The 15792-nt window shown below is 34.6% G+C and overlaps 1 protein-coding gene across 9 annotated transcripts in view; it reads left to right on the top strand.

Annotated features, from left to right (window-relative positions):
- Positions 1 to 15792, top strand: part of LOC138327293 (nuclear pore complex protein Nup98-Nup96-like) — a 54566-nt gene that overhangs the window by 37736 nt on the left and 1038 nt on the right. For all 9 annotated transcript variants that reach the window (XM_069273266.1, XM_069273271.1, XM_069273267.1 and 6 more), the window contains 11 exons: positions 3352 to 3447; positions 4760 to 4875; positions 5140 to 5319; positions 6036 to 6172; positions 6548 to 6823; positions 7284 to 7439; positions 7785 to 7914; positions 8176 to 8299; positions 8725 to 8945; positions 14680 to 14774; positions 15219 to 15311. In XM_069273266.1, the coding sequence (XP_069129367.1) occupies positions 3352 to 3447; positions 4760 to 4875; positions 5140 to 5319; positions 6036 to 6172; positions 6548 to 6823; positions 7284 to 7439; positions 7785 to 7914; positions 8176 to 8299; positions 8725 to 8945; positions 14680 to 14774; positions 15219 to 15311 (1624 nt within the window). The remainder of the gene's footprint in view (positions 1 to 3351; positions 3448 to 4759; positions 4876 to 5139; positions 5320 to 6035; positions 6173 to 6547; positions 6824 to 7283; positions 7440 to 7784; positions 7915 to 8175; positions 8300 to 8724; positions 8946 to 14679; positions 14775 to 15218; positions 15312 to 15792) is intronic.

Genomic DNA, 15792 nt, shown 5'->3' with positions numbered 1-15792 from the left:
AAGGGCACCTTGACCGCGATAAATAACCATCAGAGGGGCACAAAGGTTATATCGACAACTTCCAATACATGGGGAAATCTTTAAAACTGTCTTGTTGTTTATTTAATTCTGGTTCAACTTAATATCATTTAAATGCTTTAAACTCTCTGAGTTGCTAAGTAATAATATCAGGACATCTATTTAATTATTCTGAGTGAAAAAAATGATTTTGAAAATTGGAATCTGCAGATCATATGATCATGACTATAATTATTCACAAAAAGATCTAAATTTCATTTATATTTATTAAAAGAATGGGAAAATTCAAAATGTATTTCTTTATTTCAATCCAATTACCTTTATTTTAATATATATCTTTATTTAAATATTAAAAATACTGTATTGATTTGAATAAGATAACATGCTTCATAATAATGGACAATTAATTAGAATAATGTTCTAAATTTACAAGCACTAAATTAAGAAAATACAGATAAGTGTTAAGAGTAGTATGCAAAATATTTCAATTTAATCTGATAGAGAAAAAAGTTGATTTCTTTTTAATTTGATTTATTTTAATTACTTTGCTATTAATAATTTTATTATTATAAAGATATCTAAAAATAAATTCACACCGAAATTCTAAAAAAATAATACCTTTTTCATTTTTAAAAACGTGAATATTAGCAAAATCCTGAAATTCAATACCTCCGGATCTACTATTACAATACACCCAAAATGGCGGCCATTACGATTGCAAATCTTGTGACATCCATCCGATATAGATAGGCCTATTAAACATTAAAAACGTGAGTAAATCATTTACAGTTGTAAGCAGTATTTGTTTTTGAAGTAATGCTCACTAGCTGTTATCATAAAACTTATTGAAAGGCCAGCTGATTGTTTTCTAGGCTGCCGATCGGCTGCTTGACTTCAGCTTACGTAATACACAGACCGGACCCACAGACCTGAAAGTGACACCACAAGCCAAGGTGGAAATAGCCCAAGGCTGCTAATTAGGGCCACTGAGGTGTTGGTCAGGGGGTCAGGGAGTGGTCACACTTCTTTTGTTTACTTAATTATCAAGCCACTACCTGGTATTTGGTAATTTAGTAGAAGTGTACTGGGGACAAACAGGGCACGGCGTTAGGTCATAGGGGCATGGCGTCAGGTAAAAAGGGCACGGCGCGGCGCCATGCTAATCGGGGCTGTGGGAAACACTAAAGGTATTCGACGCTGTTACGATTTACGTCAGCAGCGGTTGATCATAACTTTAGTATAATCATTGACTCAAACATCTAATTAAAGCATTTGCACTTTCAAATATGTTTATTTATTAACGTAATGTACCTTAGTTCGTGATCGGTTGGAGAAACCATGCTTCCTTACAACAATCGCCATTCATGAGTAGTCTCGTTCAACCAGAGTCTTGTTGACTACGACAGACATGTGCGTAACAAGCGTCTCGTTGAACGAGACATAAAAGCATGCAAAGTCGGCGTGCAATGACTACCGCAAGTTTCGTACAGTATCTAGGATACAAAAGATACTTGCTACGTTGTTTCATTGCTTCTTGAATATGCATTAATTTCTGAAATGTTATCAAGCTATTCGCCGTATAGATCAACAATACAGGGAGAATTCTCAAAACACATTTAGGTCCAGTGAACGCATGGCTTCATCACCTGCCGCCATTTTCGAATTCATACACATGTGTAAAAAGAACACTATTAGTTGATCGGCACTTTGAAGTTTAATCACGATCGTAAGTTCATTATGCCAGGCAAATGTACGTAAATTTGTTTATTATTTAGGTTCAGAATTGTAGACACAAATTCAATCCTGTTTAGTTATTGCATTTGATATCGATCGTTTAGCTGTTTCTCAAATCCTATTCACGTGTCAATCTAACGTAAACAAGAATCTAATATTGGAATATTTTTTGTTATTAAACAATTAAAATCGATTTACAACTTCGAAAATAATTACTTGTTGTTCGTTTTCAGTGTAAATAATTTACGTATTTATCAAGTAAACAAAACGATATCTATTTGTCTGTTCACATACATATTTGTGAGGTCAAACAAAGGTGCAAAATGTCATCTCCGCCTATTCGAATACTCCGGTTATTTGCATATTTTCTTCTGGAAAATGACTTATTCAAATAAGCGGAATCCTCTGTAAATAATATTGTAGATATCCCCAAGACCATTGTATGATCATTTCAGGGTGGAAAGATCCACAAACTAAACCATAAAAATGATGCATGATAAATATATTTAAGGTAGCTCCATATTTTTTGAAAAACCCATATCATTTTTTTCTAACAGGTCTTATTTTCTTGCATTTTTCATGTAGATTTCAAATCTGTAAATATAAATGGGTGTTCTCGAACTACTTTTTGAGATATTTGAGCTTGAAATATACCATCCATGCAAATTTGCTGACCGAAAATAGAAAAATTCATAATATTATGTTTTCTATAATATTAGGGTGAATGTAGTCTCGATCCTGATGATTTTTTGTCCTATATTTCTTACGATAGAACAATATACAAAACTACTTTATTTTTACAAATGCTAACTAATTTTTGTTATTTCCCAGGACCGTTTCTATACGTAATTACCATGTTTTGCCATATTTTCGCCCGTAAAAAATCAATGAATAGGCCAAAAAGGAAATGAAAACCCATGTCAATTTCACAATATTTGTATATGATATGCCCAAGGTAATATGTTTTTCAAATATCATATAAAAACTAGGGGTCCTCGATCAAAATTTCACAATTTTGTAAGCTTGAAGTTTGTAACTCGCAACCCTACCCCCATTTCATCCAGTGCTAAGATGGGTTATATTTGACTATTTTTTGAAAATCATGCCGCAAAAAAACATACTAGTTCATACGTTTTTGTGATATTATATCTGGTTTATGTCTGTTTGTTTTTATGATTTTCTCCAAATTGTGTGTTTAAAGGAAATCCATATGCGATTTTTTTAGAATTCTGGAATTTCGGTCCGGCCGGGTCCCGTCTTATGATTTATAGCGACAAAAGGCACTTCCGGTGTTTAAAAATCCATTCCCATTTACGACAGGGACTGCAAAAACCTCAGAGATAGCATATAATTTTAACTTCACTGCTTTTATTTGATTAATTTAATGATTTTAAACATTCAATATTATATGTAGACAATTTTCACCTATTGAAAAAATATCCAAGTATGATGTCGTGGCGTAACGGAAACCATTCTGGAATTCAAAACAACCTCCGCAACTTCGGGTATAGCGTCATATGAATTGGCGCGATTTTCAAAAGTATGGACCTACCTTAAAAACCTCTCATGTTATACTGATTGACCTTTGAACTTTTACAGAAGGCCATCCAGATTACGACTCGCTGAGTCACATGACCACTGTGTTTGACCTCTGTGTGTCGTTATGGGGACGGTTACCTGCCTTCCAAGATCTAGGTAAGTCGACCTTGTTATGACATTGAAACACCTGGAATATAGACATTGATTTTCTTTTGTAAATTACTGTCACTTTACGGTTTAAACTTGAAGATTTCAGATCAGGTGTGGGTTATAAAATTGGTTATGTAGATCAAACTTCAATATTGATATGGTGTAGATGAAGTGATTTCTATTCTCATGAATAACAGTGACATTTGTGTTGTAGATAATTTAGAGGACTGTTACGATTACATTTAATATTTGTGTTGTAGATAATATAGAAGTCTCGTTACGATTACATTAAATATTTGTGTTGTAGATGATATAGAAGTCTGTTATGATTACATTAAGTATTTGTGTTGTAGATAATATGGAAGACTGTTATGATTACATTAAATATTTGTGTTGTATATGATATAGAGGACTGTTACGATTACATCAAATATTTGTGTTGTAGATGATATAGAAGTCTGTTACGATTACATTAAATATTTATGTTGTAGATGATATAGAAGACTGTTACGATTACATTAAATATTTGTGTTGTAGATGATATAGAAGTCTGTTATGATTACATTAAATATTTGTGTTGTAGATGATATAGAAGACTGTTATGATTACATTAAATATTTATGTTGTAGATAATATAGAAGTCTTGTTATGATTACATTAAATATTTGTGTTGTAGATGATATAGAAGACTGTTACGATTACATTAAATATTTGTGTTGTAGATGATATTGAAGTCTGTTATGATTACATTAAATATTTATGTTGTAGATAATATAGAAGTCTGTTATGATTACATTAAATATTTGTGTTGTAGATGATATAGAAGTCTGTTATGATTACATTAAATATTTATGTTGTAGATAATATAGAAGTCTGTTATGATTACATTAAATATTTGTGTTGTAGATGATATAGAAGTCTGTTAAGATTACATTAAATATTTGTGTTGTAGATGATATAGAAGACTGTTACGATTACATTAAATATTTGTGTTGTAGATGATATTGAAGACTTATGATTACATTTTATATTTATGTTGTAGATGATATAGAAGTCTGTTATGATTACATTTTATATTTATGTTGTAGATGATATAGAAGTCTGTTATGATTACATTTTATATTTATGTTGTAGATGATATAGAAGTCTGTTATGATTACATTAAATATTTATGTTGTAGATGATATAGAAGTCTGTTATGATTACATTTCATATTTATGTTGTTGATGATATAGAGGACTGTTACGATTACATTAAAAATTTGTGTTGTAGATAATATAGAAGACTGTTACGATTACATTAAATATTTATGTTGTAGATGATATAGAGGACTGTTATGATTACCACCATGACCGACGAGAAGCTCTGTCCCAGTGGTTAATGCACACATCAAAGGAAGTTATTAAAAAGGAGATTAGTGATGCTAAATATAAAGTGAGTGATTAATGTAAAAAAATGCTTAAAAAAACAGCAAAACATTATAATATTAATTATATTTAATAATGAAGTAATAATAGATTGTGAATGTGAACATTTAAGTATGACATATCAGATATTTGGGCTTTATAACAGGAAGCATTAACGATCATGTTTTGGATAACATGCAGATAGATCTTAAAATCTTTGCATTCAATAGTAATAGTAAATTGTGTTAAAAAAAAAGATACATGTTTTATAACAACTAAATTCGTCCTCCAGAATAAGAACCACCTTCCAGCAGTATTGGCCCACCTCAGTGGTAACCAGATAGCAGAGGCATGTTCTCTGGCCCAGGCTTCTTCTGACCACCGTCTAGCCCTGAGTCTTGCCCAGGCCGCTGGCAGTCATACACCTAGACAACTGGTGGAGAGCATGCTCAACGAGTGGATAGAACTCGAGGTTAGTTCAGTGTCTGTGTATGGATAGAAAAACTGTCAGGACAACTTATCTACTGGTTCAATTTCAGCAATGCTGGGTAGATGTGCATTCAAGGTTGTTTTTGTCAAAATTTTGTTTGACATGGTAACCAGGCCACTGTATACAGGATTTTGTAAAAAGAAAACAATATGGTCCAAATAACTCCTCCTAAACTTGTGGGATAATTTCAATGGAACTTCACAGCAATGTTGATGGCTATGTGCCTGCAAGTGGGTTTTGTTTGTCAAGATAATAGTATCATTATTTTTCCAATGCTTACATTAAAGATGCTCCACCGCAGACAAATGGTATTTTTTCACTATTAAAAACAGGAGCAGGCGATTTAGTATTTTTCTTCAGTTACAAAAGTTACACTTTACACCATTACCACCATTGAAAAGTTTGAGCTTCTAATTTTACTTCAAGTAAAAAATATGAAAAATAATTAATTGCATCCCGAAAAAATTCCATGCCACTATATCCTATATGGAATGAAGTAATGATTGCGCATGCACCAAAGGCAAAATAAATTATTTTATATTATTTTTTGTGTTAATTAGATTATTATATACACGATTAAACACCAATTATTGTACAAATGATGAATATCATTTATGCTCTGTTGGCGGTGGAGCATCTTTAACCTCTATTTAGAAGTTATGAGTACCATGTGAATTTTAACCTAAACTGTGTTGTAGGCATGTGAGTACCTGGACCCCATGCGTCAGAAGATCTACTCGCTGATGGCTGGTCGGCTAGTATGGCCTACACCAGACTCAACAGTTAATACATGTGAATATATGGATTGGAAACGGGCATTAGCTTTACATCTGTGGTAAATATCTAAATAATCTACCAATTTTCTCTATAAAAATTTACTATAGTCTTTTGTCTGCCGTAGTCTTTTGACAGTCTGAAATGTGTACCTGTAACTTACTCAATACAAAATTATGCCATCCTTAACATTTCAAAAAATACATGTCCCTTTATCTGCATTATAGTAAAAGCATTCCAATTCCATTAGATTCCCAAAGTTTTAAAGAAAGGTATAATTTATTTAATTTGTGTGTAATACATCTTTTTATGTCTCTGCCATGAAGCAGAGAGGCATTTAGCGTTACCTACTTCTGTAGCGTCACATTCTCTCCTGAAGTAGAGGCATTTGTATTTCTGTCTGACCGACTATTCTTATAATACTTGTTATGTACAGGTTCCTGTGTCCTCCATGCTGTGCTATCCAACAAGCCCTAGAGGAGTACGACAATGGTTTCCTTGGGGTGACTACGTATGGACGTTACTGTAATCCACCACTGCCACCATACCTAGAGCAGACCACTGACCTGTCCACTATGGGGACCGATGAGAACCTGGAGATACAGGACACTTGTTATCATCTCTTAAAACTGTACTCTCAACGGTCACATAATCTACAACCACTTCTCAACCCATCATCATCTACGTCCTCTCACCTCGACTACCGGCTAAGGTAAGATAGCCACACAGTTACCTGGACTATTGATTCATATATGCTCTATAGTCATCTCAACAACCAGTTCAGGTAAGCTCCTTCTCTCACATTACCAATACTACCAGCTTAGGTAATTATATGTACCTATTTTCCTTAATACTCCTATGAGCTTGAGCCTGTATCATATATCATCCCAACTTCATATTGATATATACATGTTGTCAATCTATCAATTTCCAGTTTTCAAGTTTTCCAGTCGCCAATCCTTGGATGCATTTGACCTATATCTAATTGTTTGACCTATTTTCTAGCTGCCATCTCCACTAATCCCTTGATGACCTTGACCTATATATGGTTGTTTGACATCATTATGTGGATGCCCTTGACCTATGTATAGTTTGAACTTTTTTCCAGCTGGCATCTCCACCAATATGTGGATGCCTTTGACCTATATATAGTTGTTTGACCTCTTTTCCAGCTGGCATCTCCACCAATCCCTGGACGCCCTAGGATACAGACACTTGTCCTCCTACCATAGGAACTCTATACACATGAACTTCGCCTCCCAGCTCGAGTCCCTTGGTCTCTGGGAGTGGGCCGTGTTCGCTGTACTCCACATAGAACAGCAAGCATAGTAAGTTAGCTATTCTATATTTGCTGAAACATCTTAGCTTGACTGCCTCTTCATAAAAACATTTAGGTACAAAGGTTTCTATAAAATAATTTCATTCTTGGACATGGGCTGGAATTTCTGGATTCAAAATACTTTTGTTAGGAATATTTTCTAAATCTACATCCAAAGATTGTCTACAGGAATGATCTTGTGTCAATCATACAGAGGTATTCTTCATAGCTGGCAAATGTTCAAATCAGTTGTGACCTCTTCATATTGTCATACAGAGGAAAGTTTATTTCATGAGACTGAAAGATAAATGCACATTGATAGCAAATTTCTATAATTATTGGTTTCTTGTTTTAGCCGAGAGTCTGCAGTACGAGAGCTACTACTCCGACACATCAGTCTATCTAAAGACCACTTCTACCAAGAAAAAGAGCAGTTCCTTAGAGAAAAACTAGACGTCCCTGCAGAGTGGATTCATTTCGCCAAGGTACAGAAACTCCATTGTGTCACTGAGTAATAGTTTTATTTGGAATATACAAGACATTATTGTATTTAATAGTTTTCCTTGTTTCTGTATTAGATGTTAATAGCCTTTGTACAAGATTTATTCAAAGATGCTTTATTGTATGGCATTAATTAATTTGCATAGATTAACAGATATTTATGTATATTTACTTTGGTGTGTGATAATCATGAATATAACCAAAACAGTATAAGTATCAATAATAAGATTTATTTATGTTTGTAGGCGATGAGAGCAAGGTTTGAGAATCGACCTCATGATGAGGCGTGGCATCTACTCAAGTCTGGACATTGGAATGATAGTCACCGAGTGGTACTCAAACACATCGCTGCAGACGCTATCATCAATGGTCAGTTTGTGTCAATGTTTTAATTGTCATTTAAATTGAGTTTGAAAGGAACATTAAGTGTTTATTTGATTGATGCCACATAACACCAGAGTAGTACTACAGTCCATTAAGAAGAGAAACAAGTCTAGTTTAATGGCAATGCTTTACTAAGTAAGCATTAATATTGAATATCACTAACAGTCCAACTGAAAAAATCCAGATAATCTAGACAGAGATATCAGGGGATTTCATAAAATATAAATGGAATCTGGCAAACCAGAAAAATTAACTCTCTGAACAGTTCAGGCTTTCAACTTAGACACAAGTGTTCAAATTTTCTAGGGACTTCTGTAGTTCGCGCAGACATCATTTATTTACATCAAGAATTGATTTGTTCTGAAACTGTAAACAGACCAATATATTAAACCCTGTGGATTTCCTTTCAGAAAACCATGACTATCTTAGAAAGTTTCTGGCAGAGTTATCTCCTCCAACACGTTGTAACAAAGTTGTTGATTGGCCGAGGGGTGGTCATGTGTTCATGGACTACATCAATCTGTGTCAGGAGCTGGAGAATCTGAAGAGAGATCTACTAGCTAGAAGTTATAGTGAAGATTTACAGACAGATGGGGCTAGTAGTTATAGTGACGATTTACAGAAAGACGGGGTAAGTATTTATAGTAGAGTTTACAGAAAGATGGAGTAAGTATTTATAGTAGGGATTTACAGACAGATGGGGTTAGTATTTATAGTAGGGATTTACAGACAGATGGGGTTAGTATTTATAGTGACGATTTACAGAAAGATGGGGTAAGTATTTATAGTAGGGATTACAGACAGACGGGAGTATTTATAGTAGGATTTACAGAAAGACGGGTTAGTATTTATAGTAGGGATTACAGACAGATGGGGAAGTATTTATAGTGACGATTTACAGAAAGACGGGTAGGGGTACAGTATATTTATAGTAGAGATTTACAGACAGATGGGGCTAGTATTTATAGTAGGGTTTTACAGACAGACGGGGTAAGTATTTATAGTAGAGTTTTACAGAAAGATGGGGTAAGTATTTATAGTAGAGATTTACAGACAGATGGAGTTAGTATTTATAGTAGGGATTTACAGACAGATGGGGTTAGTATTTATAGTAGGGATTTATAGAAGATGGGGTAGATTTACAGAAAGACGGGGTAAGTATTTATAGTAGGGATTTACAGAAAGACGGGGTTAGTATTTATAGTAGAGATTTACAGAAAGATGGGGTTAGTATTTATAGTAGGGATTTACAGACAGATGGGGTTAGTATTTATAGTAGTTTACAGAAGATGGGGTTATATTTATAGTAGGGATTTACAGACAGATGGGGTAGTAGTTATAGTAGGATTACAGTGGGGTTAGATATATTTACAGAAAGACGGGGTAAGTATTTATAGTAGGGATTTACAGACAGATGGGACTAGTAGTTATAGTGACGATTTACAGAAAGACGGGGTAAGTATTTATAGTAGGGATTTACAGACAGATGGGACTAGTAGTTATAGTGACGATTTACAGAAAGACGGGGTAAGTATTTATAGTAGGGATTTACAGACAGATGGGACTAGTAGTTATAGTGACGATTTACAGAAAGACGGGGTAAGTATTTATAGTAGGGATTTACAGACAGACAGGGCTAGTAGTTATAGTGACGATTTACAGAAAGACGGGGTAAGTATTTATAGTAGGGAATTACAGACAGACAGGGCTAGTAGTTATAGTGACGATTTACAGAAAGACGGGGTAAGTATTTATAGTAGGGAATTACAGACAGACAGGGCTAGTAGTTATAGTGACGATTTACAGAAAGACGGGGTAAGTATTTATAGTAGGGAATTACAGACAGACAGGGCTAGTAGTTATAGTGACGATTTACAGAAAGACGGGGTAAGTATTTATAGTAGGGAATTACAGACAGACAGGGCTAGTAGTTATAGTGACGATTTACAGAAAGACGGGGTAAGTATTTATAGTAGGGAATTACAGACAGACAGGGCTAGTAGTTATAGTGACGATTTACAGAAAGACGGGGTAAGTATTTATAGTAGGGAATTTACAGACAGACAGGGCTGTAGTTAGGTAAGAGTTTACAGAAAGATGGGGTTAGCATTTATAGTAGGGATTTACAGACAGACAGGGTTAGTATTTATAGTAGGGAATTACAGACAGATGGGACTAGTAGTTATAGTGACGATTTACAGAAAGACGGGGTAAGTATTTATAGTAGGGATTTACAGACAGATGGGACTAGTATTTATAGTAGGGATTTACAGACAGACGGGGTTAGTATTTATAGTAGAGTTTACAGAAAGATGGGGTTAGTATTTATAGTAGGGATTTACAGACAGACAGGGTTAGTATTTATAGTAGGGATTTACAGACAGATGGGGTTAGTATTTATAGTAGGGATTTACAGACAGATGGGACTAGTAGTTATAGTGACGATTTACAGAAAGACGGGGTAAGTATTTATAGTAGAGTTTACAGAAAGATGGAGTAAGTATTTATAGTAGGGATTTACAGACAGATGGGGTTAGTATTTATAGTAGGGTTTTACAGACAGACAGGGTTAGTATTTATATGGATTTCAGACAGGATTTATAGTAGGTTTAGAAAGACTGGGTTAGTATTTATAGTAGAGTTTACAGAAAGATGGAGTAAGTATTTATAGTAGGGAATTACAGACAGACAGGGTTAGTATTTATAGTAGGGATTTACAGACAGACGGGGTTAGTATTTATAGTAGAGTTTACAGAAAGATGGAGTAAGTATTTATAGTAGGGATTTACAGACAGATGGGGTTAGTATTTATAGTAGGGTTTTACTGAAAGACTGGGTTAGTATTTAAATTAGAGTTTACAGAAAGATGGAGTAAGTATTTATAGTAGGGAATTACAGACAGACAGGGTTAGTATTTATAGTAGGGATTTACAGACAGACGGGGTTAGTATTTATAGTAGGGATTTACAGACAGATGGGGTTAGTATTTATAGTAGGGTTTTACAGACAGACGGGGTTAGTATTTATAGTAGGGATTTACAGACAGATGGGGTTAGTATTTATAGTAGGGATTTACAGACAGACAGGGTTAGTATTTATAGTAGAGTTTACAGAAAGATGGGGTTAGTATTTATAGTAGGGATTTACAGACAGACAGGGTTAGTATTTATAGTAGGGATTTACAGACAGACGGGGTTAGTATTTATAGTAGGGATTTACAGACAGACGGGGTTAGTATTTATAGTAGGGATTTACAGACAGATGGGGTTAGTATTTATAGTAGAGTTTACAGAAAGATGGAGTAAGTATTTATAGTAGGGATTTACAGACAGACAGGGTTAGTATTTATAGTAGGGATTTACAGACAGACGGGGTTAGTATTTATAGTAGGGATTTACAGACAGATGGGGTTAGTATTTATAGTAGGGATTTACAGACAGATGGGGTTAGTATTTATAGTAGAGTTTACAGAAAGATGGAGTTAGTATTTATAGTAGGGATTTACAGACAGACGGGGTTAGTATTTATAGTAGGGATTTACAGACAGATGGGGTTAGTATTTATAGTAGAGATTTACAGACAGATGGGGTTAGTATTTATAGTAGGGATTTACAGACAGACGGGGTTAGTATTTATAGTAGGGATTTACAGACAGACGGGGTTAGTATTTATAGTAGGGATTTACAGACAGACAGGGTTAGTATTTATAGTAGGGATTTACAGACAGACGGGGTTAGTATTTATAGTAGGGATTTACAGACAGATGGGGTTAGTATTTATAGTAGGGATTTACAGAAAGACGGGGTTAGTATTTATAGTAGGGATTTACAGACAGACGGGGTTAGTATTTATAGTAGAGTTTACAGAAAGATGGGGTTAGTATTTATAGTAGGGATTTACAGACAGACAGGGTTAGTATTTATAGTAGGGATTTACAGACAGACGGGGTTAGTATTTATAGTAGGGTTTTACAGACAGACGGGGTTAGTATTTATAGTAGGGATTTACAGACAGACGGGGTTAGTATTTATAGTAGAGTTTACAGAAAGATGGGGTTAGTATTTATAGTAGGGATTTACAGACAGACAGGGTTAGTATTTATAGTAGGGATTTACAGACAGATGGGGTTAGTATTTATAGTAGGGATTTACAGACAGATGGGGTTAGTATTTATATAGTAGGGATTTACAGAAAGATGGGGTTAGTATTTTATAGAGGTACAGAAAGATAGAGTTAAGTATTTACAGAGGGAAGACAGACAGGGTTAGTATTTATAGTAGGGATTTACAGACAGACGGGGTTAGTATTTAATAGTAGGGTTTACAAGACAGATGGGGTTAGTATTTATAGTAGGGATTTACAGACAGACGGGGTTAGTATTTATAGTAGGGATTTACAGACAGACGGGGTTAGTATTTATAGTAGGGATTTTACAGACAGATGGGGTTAGCATTTATAGTAGGGATTTACAGAAAGACGGGGTTTGTATTTATAGTAGTATTTATAGTAGGATTTAGACAGACGGTGTTAGTTTATATTAGGGATTTACAGAAGATGGGGTTAGTATTACAGACAGAGGGGTAGAGGGAATTACAGACAGGGGTTAGTATTTATAGTAGGGATTTACAGACAGATGGGGTTAGTATTTATAGTAGGGATTTACAGACAGATGGGTTAGTATTTATAGTAGGGATTTACAACAGAAGATGGGGTTAGTATTTATAGTAGAGTTTTACAGAAGATGGATATTTATAGTAGGGTTTACAGACAGACGGGGTTGTATTTATGTGTTTACAGAAGATAGGGATGTTTACAGACAGAGGGGTTTAGTAGGGATTTACAGACAGAAGGGGTTAGATTTATAGTAGGGATTTACAGACAGATGGGGTTAGTATTTATAGTAGGGATTTACAGACAGACGGGGTTAGATTTACAGGGACAGACAGACGGGTTAGTATTTATAGTAGGTTTACAGAAGAGGGTTATATTTATAGTAGAGTTTACAGAAAGATGGGGTTAGTATTTATAGTAGGGATTTACAGACAGACAGGGTTAGTATTTATAGTAGGGATTTACAGACAGACGGGGTTAGTATTTATAGTAGGGTTTTACAGACAGACGGGGTTAGTATTTATAGTAGGGTTTTACAGACAGACGGGGTTAGTATTTATAGTAGGGATTTACAGAGAGATGGGGTTAGTATTTAAAGTAGAGTTTACAGACAGATGGGGTTAGTATTTATAGTAGGGAATTACAGACAGACGGGGTTAGTATTTATAGTAGGGTTTTACAGACAGACGGGGTTAGTATTTATAGTAGGGATTTACAGACAGACGGGGTTAGTATTTATAGTAGGGTTTTACAGACAGACAGTTAGTATTTATAGTAGAGTTTACAGAAAGATGGGGTTAGCATTTATAGTAGGGATTTACAGACAGAGACAGGGTTAGTATTTATAGTAGGGATTTACAGACAGAAAGATGGGTTAGTATTTATAGTAGGGATTTACAGACAGACGGGGTTAGTATTTATAGTAGGGTTTTACAGACAGACGGGGTTAGTATTTATAGTAGGGATTTACAGACAGACGGGGTTAGTATTTATAGTAGGGATTTACAGACAGGGGGGTTAGTATTTATAGTAGGGATTTACAGACAGAGGGTTAGTATTTATAGTAGGGATTTACAGAAAGACTGGGTTAGTATTTATAGTAGGGTTTACAGACAGACAGGGTTAGTATTTATAGTAGGGATTTACAGACAGACAGGGTTAGTATTTATAGTAGGGATTTACAGACAGACAGGGTTAGTATTTATAGTAGGATTTACAGAAAGACGGGTTTGTATTTATAGTAGAATTTACAGAAAGACAGGGTTAGATTTATATAGGGATTTTACTGACAGACGGGTTAGTATTTAGTAGAATTTACAGAAAGACTGGGTTTGTATTTAAGTAGTTTACTGAAAGACTGGGTTAGTATTTAAGTAGGGATTTACAGAAAGATGGGGTTAGTATTTATAGTAGAATTTACTGAAAGACTGGGTTTGTAGTTATAGTAGAATTTACAGAAAGACAGGGTTCGTTTAGTTATACATGTAGTAGAATTTACAGAAAGACAGGGTTTAGTAGTTATAGTACTATTTACAGAAAGATGGGGTTAGTAATTTAATTAGGGATTTCATTTTTAAAAAATGACAATTTTACCTATGCAAAGATTTCATTGTTCAATTTCTAACATTATACAAGTTATATAAATTGTTTAAATCTATTAATGTGTACAACTATGCTATCTAACTGTAATCTGGAGTGTAGTGATATAATGTAAGTTTAAAACATTACAACATACCATCGTAATGTTTTTGTAGCATGTGTCCAATGTACATGTGGAGGGATTACAGTCTGATGTGATGTCGCTGTGTAGTCGTGTAGAAAGCTTAGTGTGTGCCAATTCTAAAGACAGGTAGGTCAACTGCTGCGCAAATCTTTATATATAATGTTACTGTATATATTATAATGTTCAGAATAGTACATACTCCTTAGCCTAAGAATTTTTTTCATTATGACTGGAATTCATTATCTTTTAGTAGAGGCGGTATAATTGCAATTTCAGTGGGGTACTTTTCTATACTATCTGTATGCTAATGTAATTTAGCCCAAATCAGGCGGTACCACAACCAGGTCTATCTGGCAAAAAGTGCCGGGTACTGCCTGATATTGAAACCCCTGTTATGATATGCTATTTAAAGTTGATTTATGAAAGAACCTTATTGCTCTGAAAGAAAATGATCTCTTTTCTTTTTGTATTGGATATTTTGTGGCAAGAGTTGACAAGATTGAAGTAATTAATCCTTTCTGATATCTGAACCCTGTAGACTTACTGTTAACAAGCCTGTTCTGTCCTCAGGCTGTGTCAGTCCGAGATGTCAAAGAAATGTGCTCATCTCCTGAGAACGTTAATAAGTATACAAGATCCAACCGGGGACCACCTACTCTCAAGGTCAGTACAATGGACAATACTATAGTCATCATGTCTCGTACGAGTAAATCTGACAGTGGTCTATATTCATCCAGTTATTATTCTGTACTAGCATATTACAAAGTTATCTGCCCTTGCTGATAGGTACTGATTGTGACGTCGTGTGATTGTGAGCATAACATCAATGCTTTTCAGGGAAAAAGATGTAAGTTTCGCTCTCAAAATACTGACATCACGATGGATACATAACCTTCCTGCAAGGGAGGCGACTCTGTAATATGAAAACATGGATTAGGCTTGGCTAGCAAAGTTACATTTCTCATCATTTGTCAAGCTTTAATTGTTTGTATAATGGTTATCTAGCATTAAAATTATTCTTCAGAGACAACAGTAACAGCAGATTTAGCAAAGATTAGCATTCAAAATTTCTAAGTAACAAGTACTGAGGAAATACTTTATTTTAACTAGAAATCAGTATTGTGACAGATTAACATTATCGTAT

The sequence above is a fragment of the Argopecten irradians genome, chromosome 7 (assembly GCF_041381155.1).
Source record: "Argopecten irradians isolate NY chromosome 7, Ai_NY, whole genome shotgun sequence".
NCBI classification, from domain to species: Eukaryota; Metazoa; Mollusca; class Bivalvia; order Pectinida; family Pectinidae; genus Argopecten; species Argopecten irradians.
This window is presented reverse-complemented; position numbering and strand designations above follow the sequence as displayed.